Raw genomic sequence first — 13,867 nt, forward strand, 5'->3', positions numbered from 1 at the left:
AAAGGAGCAGGGTCTGTAGGTGTTATGTGTTTGATTTGTGGGTTTGCTGAGAGAAACAGTGTTCTTGAAACAGCCTTATTCCACTTCTTTGTGGAAATTTACTAAGTGACAAAAACATACACTTAAATAATTAACGCTCAGAATTCAGGGACTCAAAATAATAGACTTATTTCAAGCATAGCTTTAGTTTACTTGTAATAGTGTTATATTAGGTTTCCGGTACTACAGGCTCTATCAGTGTTTGCATTATTATTCCACAATCAAATCCAGTTAGTCCTTCTGTCAGTTTAGTCCTCAGTAAAAGTTCTAAGCAAAACTTGAAGCTGTTTTTTAGTCTAATAAAGTTAGTTAGTGGCTGGGATTTCAAAGCATCTTATATAAGATTGCTATATCATGTTATATCATGTTTGCCTGTGTTAATCAGTACTTTCCCCCCCCTCACAGCCACCTTTCAAATGTCACAGCAACTCTGAAGAAAATCAGACTTGCTTATTCAGAAATCTGATGATGTTTTACAGCACTCATGCCCTTTCGGCCATCATCTATATCTTGTTTAGTATCTCTGTCTGCTTTAGACTAAGCTAGACGCAGGTGAAGCAGCATCAGAATGATATGAAATGTGTTAGGTTGCATGGGTTATATGTTGTTTCCATAAATGAACTGAAATGAAAATCTGCAAAGATTCACTGCTTAAAAAACAGCTGAAATCCCCAGTTATTGATGATGACTGTGCACATTTAGTGAAATAGAATCAGAATCCAGTCGCTCGGGCTTGAGTCCATGCTCACCCACTGTAGGTTGGCTCGAGCAAGTATCTGCTGAAGCAGGCACACACGAGACAACTGTACTGTTTCCTTGAAGCCTCTGGAGTGTCACATGTGTGCTTTTTGCCACAGTGGATGATGACACGAGGTTATTAGGCCAAGTCTCACTGCCAACTCGTCACATATGGATGCTTGCAGAGGACCCCTGGGTGCTGCATTTAAATGCACTGAGTAAGCATCATTTTAAGCAGCAGGGTTAATGTTGTGCAGCATAGTTTAACTCTAGGGAGTAAAAACTGTAGATTATTTAGCAAGTGAAAACAAACTCAAAATGCTAAGATTCCAAACAGGACACAAACTGCAGTCTTCTGACTGACAGACTTGTGATTTACTGCACATCTATTCTTCCAAACTACCAGTCTCTACTGTTTATGATGGGATTATTGACGTTTGTTGTCCAAGAGTTCATGCTGCCACATGAACAGCACAGTTTTATCCATTTGCTAGATTAGATTAGATTAGATGAAACTTTATTTATCCCTCGGGTGGGTTTCTCCGGGAAATTCAGCTTTCAGTAGTACAGCACCGACAGAAGTTGCAGAATGTGAGCAGAAATATACCATATATACACATATACACATATATAAATAAAGATACATATATAAATACAGAGTATACAATAGGGATAAATAGAATAAATAGAAATAAGAATATACAAGGGAATTGCACATTTCAACTATTGTGAGTCTATTGCACTGTTGGATATTAACACAAAAATATTGCACAGTGAAAAAGGCACTATAGATTAGTTGTTCCCGCCCTCCTTTGTATCCCTGTTTCCCCTCCCTCTCCCCTCCAGCAAGGAATTAAACATAGCCATGACAGTAGTTGCATGCCTTTCTTTGTACCTTTATATTACTTTATTTTGTTAAAATTACGACCTGCATAAGAAATAAGTTTGTAATATAATGGGTCATTAAATTAGTCTGCTTTGCTAACCTGACTGACTAAGATATTCATTGATTATTTTGCTAGCAATACCTAGGCTAAAACTTTAGTCTGTTAACAAGCTAAAGCTAGCTAGCTACGTGTAACTTAGCTACACTACGTAATTGCTGTTCAAAATGAGAAGTTAGAAAAAGCTCTTTAGCATAACTAGCAAAATCCACATCCATAAGGTGGGAAACAACAGCTTTTTCAAATTCTTTATTCAGTATTTAGTGGTGAGTCAAAACAAAAGTCTATTGCAGACACAAATTCTGGTATCTGTTAAGTTATTTACAGATATGTGGGAGAAAAAGGCAGTTGGAGAATGTGACTTACTTGCAGGGGGGTATAAATATATGATAAATATGAAAATCAAACAAGTTGGGATTTATAATAAATATTTTTTTAAAACATAGATATTAATATTTGCTTTAGGTGTGACAATGTTGTGCAAAGGTTTGTTGAGATTTGGCTCACTTGTTAAGGAGGACACATAAACAAGGTTACGCGTAATATTAGTAAACTAAGGAAAACATCCTGGCATTTTTATACTGCACAGTTTATAATCTTATAGTGAGATTATACATTTCCTGAACACCTTGTCATTCCCACTGTCATTTTATACTGCACAGCTTAATTATCTGTTCTTGAATCTTCATTTTTCTGTAGGTGAGAAACATGTTTACTGTTTCCTATGTTATGAAGGGCTTACAAGTCACTGCTGTCCATATGGGATCTGCATCAGTGCATCACGGCTTCAAAGAAAATGCCTGGATGTTTTCCTGTTTTCCGTAGTTGACTAATATTACTTTATTACTTTGTGCAACTGTTTGGTGGTGTAGTATTTTTTTTAAGTATTACTGTTGTTTTAAAACATGGACTACTGAAAGAAATGACAGTTGTGATTATCCAATTTCTTGCACAGGGCTACCCAAAGTAAAGAATATTCTTCAGATTTCCGACAATAAATTCACCTGAGCTTGAATAGAAATGCACAAACTCTCAAGTACTTGCAGGGAAGAGCGTTTTTAGATGGAAAAGGCTTAGGTGGATATGACAGGCTATTCAAAACTGTCAACAGTCTCTGGTTTATAGTCTCAGGTAATGAAAATCCCTCTGTGCTTGAAATGAAGTACAATAATGTTGACAAAGTAATCTCAGAGGAAGCCTTGTTGTCATGGTCGGGAGACAGGACCAGGCATCTCTGAAGGGATTGTGAATAATTTAGGCCGACTCTTCTTGCTGGTGGAAATCCATTAAAAAATGTTAGATTACACAGTAGTCATAGAAATAAGTGAACATTTGTAATGATCTAATAGTCAGGTGTTCTGGGGAAACTGCTTCCCTGTGAATAAATGACATATTAGTCACAGCCTCTGTCTTATAAGTACTTCAGTCATGAGGAGAACAGCAGCCCTCAGTTCTTCACTAAAGGGTTCTTCAGCATGACATGTTCTGACAGACAGAAATATCGAGTCTGGGTCCGCCACCGAAGGGTAATCCTGTTCACTAATGTGTTCTTGCACTTCAAAAAAACAACAGCTGTGAAGTAGCATTGGCAGATATACGCTACAGCAATTTAAACACAGGGAGCCACAACATTAAAACCACTTCACTGGTATTGTTTATATTTCTGACATATTTTAAAATTTGTCCTGGACCACTGAATCATGGAAAGAGGATCTCTGGTTTCTTTTGGCATCTTGTCTTTGGCAGTGAATCCTTTGGGTCTTAAAGGTTATCAGTTTAGAAGCCCAAGCATTTTATGGCTGATTTGTTGCTAGAACTCGCTAGACGCACTTGTAGTGTACGTACATCAGACAAAATGTCATGGATACCGCTTATAACTGATGATGAGAAACAGCATTTATGATGCTGTTCATCATAAATGTATACGATCAATTACAAATAAAAGTATGTGTTACATATGTTGCAATAACAAGACTTTTTTCTGGTATGGTTATATCTAGTATTTCTACTGAAATACCTGTTGGCATTAGTGCTGAATTTGTTTAATAAATTTACATCACTAAGGTTCAGTACGCCAGCATTTGACCTTGTTCGGTAACAGAGAAATTATTTATTTTCTGTGTTCATTGATTCAATATTTAAGATTCATCCTAGCAGTGTCAGTATTAAAGCAGAAAGCCAATGAAATTGTATAGTTCATATGCACACTTCACTGCTGCAAGTTGTAGTAATTGTGTACACGTTGTGTAATTGTGATCAATGTATCACAATCAGATTTTTCCCCCTTTATTACTTTAAACCCTGTATTAATGGTCTGGTAAAATTTGTCCAGTGTTTCTTTAATAAGCATAACACTGATTATATTAAAGACTGAATGAATATACTCAAACATTTGTCAGTATTTTATATACACTTTATATTACTACTGCAGAATTTACATTTTCTAATAAAGGCCCGTGGACAAACTCTTGTCATAGTGTAGATTCTCTGATCATCAAAGCCATTCATAACATCAAAATAAGCACTTCACTTTATGATATAGTTTTTGCATTGTATCAATGACTCAACTGCAGGTACATAAGTCATTAATTCATATAAAATTTGAACGTTGATGTATTGCTTGTCCTTGATTTCCATAAACATTAGAGTGTATGAGGCATGTAAACGTCTCTCCATGAAACCAAGCTGTCTTATTGCCTGAAAGAGCATTTTAAGGCCCCATATCTATCCCCCAACCTAGGATTACATCTGTTTTGGGTATCGGGCAATCCAAGTTTAACCTTTCAGGTGGGATGACACTATCATATGAGCAAAACACACTGAGATATTAGCCTATGAGACTGATTGAAATGGGCTAGTATAGATCACTTTTTCTAGTCTTACTGACCATAGAAAGCATCCTACATTATGTGCCTCACTTACACAGCTCTAAACTCTTAATCTCTAATCTGTACTTTCCTTTAGGCTAACTGTTTTGGAAGAGTGGATGGGGTCCCCCCTCCCCCCTTGACAGTTATAATAGATCTGATCATTTTGTTGAGGGGATGTGACACCTTACCAAAGCCAGTTCCTGGGAAAGTGAGATACATACAGACTTTAAGTGCAGAATCTTTCCCACTTCCAAACCCACGGTGGATTCAGGATGAACATTTAGCCTAAATGTCTTTGGACTGCAAGAGGAAACCAGAGCACCTAGACAACACTAACATAGGCAAAGGGAGAACATGCAAACTCCTCACAGAAAGTCCTTATGAATGTCCAGTGAAACAGACCGTGAGTGTAAACACTGATCTCTGTCTTTTCTGCTGTGGCTGGATAACAGATGTTTGTGACAACCCACTGATGTCCAGTCTTCTACCATCATCCTTCAGAAGCTCCTCCCAGCTGTCCAGTAGTCATGGGCCGGTCTTTGCTAAGGTCAACAGGAGAGAAGGTGAGTCGTTATTCATTGTTATTGTTAAACTTAGACGTTTCACCATCTGCTGTTAGTACCCTGGTAATTGTCAAAAATGCTAACAGAGACAATCCAAGCTGGTTAGCTGTGCACCACTGCAAGCCCAAGTGAAACTGTGACTTTATTACCCAGAATTCATTACTCAAACTTAATCCCACACAGCAGTAAAAGTTCAAACATAAAACTGAACTCATTGGGGAGTGCTCTCTTATTGTAAAGGCAATTATTTTGTTTTTGTTTTATTTGCTACCTTGTGAAGAAATCCATTTGGCTGACCTTACAGGGCACTCACAGTAAAATTCAATTATCCTCATGGTGTAGTCATCGTACAGCCCACAACTGTGGATGTCGCAGAAAGATAATAGGTACACACACTGTGGGCTTCATATGTATTTTGCTATACTGTGCTTCACACACCTTTCGCCCAGTTCTTGTAAGATGCTGTTTTTGCTGGTTGATCTTTTTTGTGTTGGCTAACAAGAATAAACAAAGAACTGTTTCCCCTTCTGTCAGATGGTTCTCATCATGTTTTGTGCATGTGGAAGGCATCTGCATACACAGAAACCAGATTTCAGTACTCCAGCAAACATTATGACGTTTGAATTACTGTCGTGACTGGCCGACTGTCTTTTCTTGGTCTTGATTGGATTGAGTTCTTGCTCTTGGTTTAAAAAAAATGTTCCAAAATTAAATTGCCATCTGGTAATACTAGCTTGTGTATGTGGAGCAGATGTCATCTGGCTGTCTACACTTGGTTGGTAACCAAATAAGTTGACAGTCGGATGAGACATGCATTTCCTGTTATTATTGCATTTTTTTTTGCTGTATGTGGAAACAATGTCAACATATGTCTGTCTGCAGTGTAGCTTGTGACATCATACTGGGACTTTGTATGCTTCTTGAATCTTATCTGACCCAGATTGTGTGACACACTGGGTTTACCTTCCAAACCGCACACGTTTTTCATGTTTTTAACCCCCCTCCCTACAAAAACTATTGTCATGAAGTATTCGCTTGTAAAGGATCAATCAGTGGATTTAGTTCCTTTATTTTTTATTTTTTGTTAAAAACTTCTCTCAGTAATAAAACTTTATAAAGATCAAAGTGCTATTGATGTCATGGTGAGCTATGTGGCAGGCTAGGTCAGGACCCAAACGCCAGTTTCGGAGACAGAAAGCTTAACTAAAGGCGGCAGCATTATTGCTTGAAAATGCAAACTAAAAACAAGATACATGAATACTAAAGAAACAAAACAAACACAAACTAGAACTAGGAAACTCCTGACTGGTCATTAGTCACTGGACAAGACTTGACATGACTGAAGAAAATGAAACTACACATGACACACAGCTAACGTAGAGAACGTGACAACAAACGGAAAGGTGGAAACACAGCAGGGACTAATCAGACATACCAAGACAAAGGCAAAGCAAAACTGAACACACTAACATAGGACATAAGACTGTCAAAGTGAAACGTGAAGCGTGCACAGAGACACAGACTTGACACTGAGACGCGACTGACTGGACACGAAACTTGGAACACATGGAAGACACAGTGGCTGAAACTAAAAGCTGGAACCACAAATATAACGTGAGCAGAAAACAATCAAGAGAACCAAAACTATGAATAACAATCATTAAGGAATATAAATTAAGCAACACAAAACACTGGGCCACTGGTCAGTGCTGTGACAATTGAGGCTGAACGTGGATGGCTGATCCCAAAGCACCTATGAGAGGCCACAAAGCAACTTTCGCAAACTTTCTTAGAAGAAAGTGTATAAATAATAATATTGTGTTAAGACTGAGATAGTTCTTTTTATTAAAAAAAAACAAGTTTCATTATGTACTGACCCCCCCAAACCCCCATTCAGTTAAATATCTCCTTTACATTCGTCCTGTACATCCAACTCAAACATGGTGGATACACAAAATCGAAAAGTCAAAGAACAGTAAGTTTACTCTGTGCTTTTGTTTCCACTGCTTACCTCGAGTTCTTAAAAAAACAAACTAAAAATATAACAAAGGTCATTGATCTAATCTGTTTGATCATCAGTTCTTTAAATGTTGTTGGTAAAAAAAAAACAGGAACGGTTTCATATTTCCTGCAACTATTCTGTCGAAAAGGGCTAAATATAAGATTTGTGTTAGCTCAACCTGCATGGTTATCATTCTTCTCTACCCTTTTCCCTTACAGCAATGACCTTTTCCATTTTTCACATTTGTGTTTGAAAGTATTAACAGTGAGGGGTTTGAGGTGCAGGCTATCCATAAAAAGGTTTTTACCTTGTGCAGCTTTACGCTTCATACATTTGGTCAGTTGTTGACATCAACCGTCAAGAAGCACCTTCAGGCCAATGAAATGGTAGGAACAGACTGAGAATTAAAAAACAACAACAACAAAAAAACAGTACTCCTTGACCGACTCTCTGTCTTTTTACTGAGATGTGCTCAGTTCTGTGGGTGTCAGTGGTGCAGGAGAGTCTTTGCCTCCCTACAGGGCACTGAGCACAAAACATCAAAGGCAAGCCTAAGCTGGATTCACAGAGTGTGAGAAATACATTCGCGTTGGCTGTAGGGATATCGAAACAAAGAGAAGAAGATGACATTTATCAATTTATCATTTGTTTTATAAATGACTCTAACATGTGAGATAGATGATAGATAGATAGATAGATAGATAGATAGATAGATAGATAGATAGATAGATAGATAGATAGATAGATAGATAGATAGATAGATAGATAGATAGATAGATAGATAAAGAACAGTTACTGCTAACAATTTGTACTGTACAACACACTGAAATTATATTACACTAGTACATCAAAAGTCTCTACCGGGCCACCTGCTTGCAATAGGGACATAAAACTGGGTTGTGATTCACAGAGCACAGTAAAAATTCAAGAGAGATGTCTCTACTGGATGCTGATGCTGGCCTTGCAAAGGGCTACCATGCCATGTTTGGAGCTTTACAAAGCCCACTTGCAGACTGCAGAACCAGTGGACAACATCGTCAGTGGGAGCGGGAGATTTCTTCATCTTTTACTCAGACTGTAAGAATAATTTGATCAAGCTGGAGAAAAATGGAAGATGAGCCACCAGAATGTTGTTTTCTAAAGAAGGTTGTTTGTAAACGATGTACACACATGATCGATATTAGACTGAGACAGAGGAATTATTGTTTTCGTTTTTCCACTGAAACACTAAAGCCAGGCACTTATTGGACCACTTCCAACTGCCTAGTGTAACATGTACTGTGTCTGCTCAGTTTGTAATTTCATTCAGGGCAGGTTCAGGATATGTCTTGGGAGGTAGAAAATATCTGCAAAATACATAATTCATCTGCCACTTGTTATTCACAAGTAATGTGAATAACACTTATCAAAGCATTATTATAGAATAAAACAGAATAGCCCTTTATTGTCATTGTACATGTACAATACATTTATAGGACAATGAAATGCTACATTGTGCTGGAAAACCTGGGCTCCTGCCATTTATGTGCATGTTATTTAGAAACCAACATTTACCTGGCGCATTGTTGCACACCTGGCACATTGCAGAAACTCCTCAGGAATGACTTGTGGGACATAATGAACCTAATGAATTGATCCAGCCTCCAGACTCCCCACATCCTAGTCTGATCAGACATCCGCAGGATTCACAAGGTGATCAACAAATAACGTTAAGGGATCCAAAGGCAACATCCTAGTGCGAAATACCACAAGGTACCATCTCAGGTCCCGTATACTTTTAGTGGCAGAAGTAGAACTCTGTTTGAGGTATGATTACAAAGTGGTGGGAATAACTCATGAAAACTAAAACCCTTCAAAGTCAACTGTTAGGCATATCTGGACAACGCTCGGTGGGGCTATTTTTGGATTAATAACAGGAAGTCCTGTTCTGATGGCGTCTCTATGATGTGTCTCTGAATCTCCTTCATGTGTGTCAAAACAGCAACCCTTCAGGTTTTTTGGGTCTCTCCTGCTGAGTATGCTCCCTTTTTTAACTTTAAAATAGAATTCACAATGCACAATGTTGTAAATTTCAAAAAAATACATGCATACATCCTGAAACTGCTAAGTTGAGCCCCAAGCTACGATCTTGAACATGGAAGTCTGACCAGTCTGACAGAAAAATCCACTGCTCATTGCACACATTTGAGATCTGTGGTGAAATGGTCATAACAGGATTGTAAAGATCCGTCTGAAAGTGGCCCAGACCTATACAAGCCAAATGTAAATAGTTTTGGTTTTTACGAGCAGATTCCAGGAAGTTCTTGATCCCACCCTCATTTGTTGTTTAAAGGAACAACAGAAACAGCGTCCTGTTATTTACTCAGGATTCTACAACAGTGATTGTCGGTTTCCACTAGTTCCCTCTTGTTGGTGAACAGGGGCAATAAAAAGTGAAGAGCAAAGCACAGTGAAGTGTCCTGTCCATCACAAAGTAGTTAGAAGTCTACTAGAAGCCAAGCAGCCGGATTAGATGAAGGTGACAGAACTCCCACGTGCTTCCTTCAGCTCCTTTGGCTCTCATTCCCACCTCTTGAGTTGCATCGTGGCTGCTCAGCCCATATGGGGACTGGTGCTGGATGGGCTGCTCACACATGGTGCCCTGTTAATCCCACTCAAGGATCACAGTACTGCCTCCACTCCCAGTACTGTGCCTCACTGTATGCACTATTTGGCTGAACATTGAACGTGGCCAATTCATTAGGCTGGGAAATGGCCCTGGCACTGAGAGTTGCTCCTTCTGATGAAGCTATAAAAAAGGGTCTTGGGAGAGGCCAGAGAGAGGCTTTGACTCAGAATTCAGCAGAGGCCCTCAAGCAGAAGGCTTTAATTTAAAGGCCAAGGAGCAACAGTCCTCAATATGTTGAGCAAGTTTGGTTTTTTTGCCATCAGTTATGCAAGAAAGACACTTTTGTAGGACTAAGTTGAACTACTTTACTGGAGGAGTGAGACTAGTGCAAGTGGTGCAGCAGCTTATCAGAGCCTAAGTAAAAACAAAACTTATATTGACCCATGTGAGTTCAGACGCCTAAAGCAATACAGAGGCACAGAGTTGGGGATAACATTTTTGAAATCTCTGTTCATAAATGAGGAGCAGTGTGGTGCCATCTGTCCAGATTCAACCTGTTATTTAATGAAGAAATATTTTCACACCGCTGATAGCACCTGACGGAAAGTGAATCCAAGGCAGAATGGGGTACAAGGTACACCTTTCAAATCCAAAATAATGAGGTCAGTCACGCTCAAATCTTCTGTACAGTGGCAGTTTGGTTCTTGAGGTACATAAAGGTTAATAGATGCCAGGACTCTTTGTACAAGCTGATCAGTGCCTTGCTGTTACTGCCTTTAGGCTTGACTTTTTCCACCTCGTCAGGCCTAGAACTGGAACTGAGGGTCTTGTGTGGAAAAAAAGCAAAGTGAAGTCCAGAACAGGGCTTTAGATTTGAAAAAAGCTATTTTACTGCTATTGGCAAAGTCAGCCAGTTCACACACACACACACACACACACACACACACACACACACACACACACACACACACACACACACACACGCACGCACGCACGCACGCACGCACACACACACACACACACACACACACACACACACACACACTGAATTTTCATCTATCCTAGTGGGAGTTTGCTCCGTGACAAAGCATTTGAAAAATTTGAAAATACATGATGTATGCCTGGTAACCTGCAATTCTTCTTGAGTTAGTTAACAGTCTCATCTTTGTGTCAATGCTGTCACAGGACTAAAGAAAAGCACAGGGGAAATTTCCCACAGGGGTGATCAAGCTGATGTTAAATGGGTGCACTCAGGTGTTCATATTACAGATACTGAGCTGAAATCTGCCTCCATATAAGGGGAATGACAATAGAGTTATTTAGCCCCTCCCTCCTCTCGTTTTCAGTCAAATCCAGCAGTTCCTCTCTCTTGCTGCTCTTCTTTGTACAGTGTGGTCAGCTGTAATTATAATTTAAACTCAGTCTCATTTGGACTGCCAAGAAAACATTAAGATAACTCCATTTCATCTTAAAGCCAAATGTTAATGGCTGCATTTAACATTTATAGGCAAATGTTAATGGCAGTATTTAACTTCTAAACAGTTTCTGTTTTTCAGTGGTCCATACTGATAATTGCACATTAGAGTCACTGTAATTATGCTGAAACAGGCTTGGAACACTCCATCAGTCCCCAGTAATCATTTTCTGGAAGTGCTCAGTTAGAAGTTAGAGTTCAAGGAGGGGTGCAACATTAGCGGGGGGGGATTAAATGTAGAATCAAATATTGATTTGATTTAAGTGTGATATGTTTATGTGTCACCTTTGCCACCCCAGGTGCCCACTTACTGCTTACTGTTAAACACCCTATCTAGTTCCACAGCTCCTCCATTCAGTTCCTTCTAATCTGAGGTAGTCATCCTCCCCATAAATCTTATTATATGGATAAATATATATAAATATTGCCTCATTCCTTGAAAAATGCAGCTAAAGAGCCTCTAATCTTAGCACTCTGTCTACATTGCTTCTACATCCTTCAGTCAATTTACTGAAAATAGCCAGAGTAACTAATCCATGACAGCTCATTAAAAATCACATTTTTATGCTGTGACTAACCCCAATTTACTGCTGATAATAAACTATCTGGGACCCGTAAGTCTTCTTTAACTGTGTTCACTCACATGAAATATCATATATTTAATAACATCCTGTATATTATTAATGGATATGCATGGCCATGGTCACACACGGTTCAGATGGCAAGTATCCGTGGATGAAGACTCCTAATGGAGTTGTCAAGAAGGTTAATTTCTGATATACACTGCTCATTGTTAATGTTCACTTCTCAACATCTGCAATATGGAAGTGTCAGTACCATCACTGCCAAGCTCAGTAACTGAGGGTCATGCTATTAATGGGAAATACGACAGTTTGAAATGAACACAAATTACATTTTAAGCTAAAAGCTTCACATGCTTAAACTTGATCAAAACTTAAACCGCTTGGCAGCAATGAAACCAGGTCGCACATGAAAAATTGTCCTACGAAATATTTACTTTTATACATTCAGCACTTTTGGGTTGATGTTACCATTTATTTCACCCAACTTAGCTAATGTTGGTCAATAATAAAGGTCTTTTAGCTCAAATTCATCCTCATCCACTAGAGAAAATGCCCAGCTCTAAATTCTCGAATATATTCAATGGTATGGAAATGATCATGAGCCCAGGTTAAGCCCAGCATAAGCCCTTCATGCAGAAAAAGTAAATCAAGAGACTTAAATATGTTTTAAAAGTGTTTGATGCATCTTGAAGCAGAATAAAGGCAACCAAGCATCGTAAGTTCTAAGCACTGTCCTTTCACAGGGAGTATTCACTTAAAAAATAATAATCACAGGTTCTTTTTGTGGGAATAAGGGTCCTATTTTCTCATTTTCAAGATGAATTACATATTTTAAAAAAATCACATTGATTTTTATGATTTTAAGCTCTTTTCTTTGCTGCATTTGGACACTAAAAGTGGTTTTGCTATACCTGTATTAAAGGCTTTCATAAAAGATTCCAGTGACCTGGCCTCTGTATCTTTCAGGTGTTTCTTTTTTCTTTTTTTCTTTCTTTTTTTTTTTTTTACTTCCAAGACTGTTTATTTGCTCTGGTGCCCGGTCAGTTTTATATATAGCTGCATATTATCTCCCAGGTTGTCAGAAATACACCTCAAGCTCTGTCTCAAATTTGACTCTCCCACTCAAATCAGTTTAAAAACCAGACACAGACACATTTACAGATCTTGGCCCTGCTAATACTGCCATGCGTCTCTGCTTAGTTATCTGTGACTTACTGCATCTTTGAGACCCGCTGACTTTGGGTGACTTTTTTCCCTTGTTGTAATGGCTCGTATCCTTTCCCCTCTACCACAGACCTGCTTTTGTCTTCTTGTTCCAACCTTCTGTTGACATGAACAACTGTGCACCAGTGCTAACCAAACAGTACATTTATCTGGCAGACACATCTATTCCTCCTTGTAAAGCCACTGCCCTGACAAGCGTTGTGTCACCATCTATTTCCCAATAGACACTAACATGGTGGAGATAGCAATTAGAACAGAGAGGATAGAAATAGATTGCAGGATGTTGAGTTCTTTTACCGTCTTATTAGCAGAGACAAAAGCTGAAGTTAATTCTGCAAGTGGAGATGGCTCTGTCTAGCACCAGGGGCACTGCTCCATTATTTGTTGCAACAAAAGCTGTGTCACCGGCTTGATTGGTCTCTCTGTGGTCAAGCCACAGACTTTGGTCATGAACATACAGTAACTGCAGCAGCAGGTATTTCTCAGTTAAATTCCAGGTGGCTACTGCTAGTTTGAAACTAGAGATTTACTAACACGAGCTTCACCATTAAAAGATAATAAATAGCATAGATAATAAAGATTTTATAGGGACATGTAATTGGGTTGCTGAGAAAATTTATAGCTCTCCAATCAAAACCAGTCAGCTATATAAACAGGACGTGACTGCAGTATCATTAAGTCTAAGTGACAAAATGAAGGTTTTAGGAGGAAAACTGTAGTGCCCATCCTTTGTAAATATGGTTGTGCCATCAGAGATCATTGCTAGCACTCAAATGCACATAAAAAGAAGCAGGTTCTGATACATAAGCTCACATATGCAT

At 38.8% G+C, this 13,867-nt stretch overlaps 1 protein-coding gene across 1 annotated transcript in view; it reads left to right on the forward strand.

Annotated features, from left to right (window-relative positions):
- The window catches only part of LOC120742926 (contactin-associated protein-like 4), a 114,575-nt gene that overhangs the window by 19,518 nt on the left and 81,190 nt on the right, over positions 1–13,867 (forward strand). Inside the window, exon 2 of the mRNA XM_040046455.1 lies at positions 5,044–5,154. Coding sequence (XP_039902389.1) covers positions 5,044–5,154 — 111 coding nt within the window. The remainder of the gene's footprint in view (positions 1–5,043; positions 5,155–13,867) is intronic.

The sequence above is a fragment of the Simochromis diagramma genome, unplaced genomic scaffold (assembly GCF_900408965.1).
Source record: "Simochromis diagramma unplaced genomic scaffold, fSimDia1.1 OVJJ01000553.1, whole genome shotgun sequence".
NCBI classification, from domain to species: Eukaryota; Metazoa; Chordata; class Actinopteri; order Cichliformes; family Cichlidae; genus Simochromis; species Simochromis diagramma.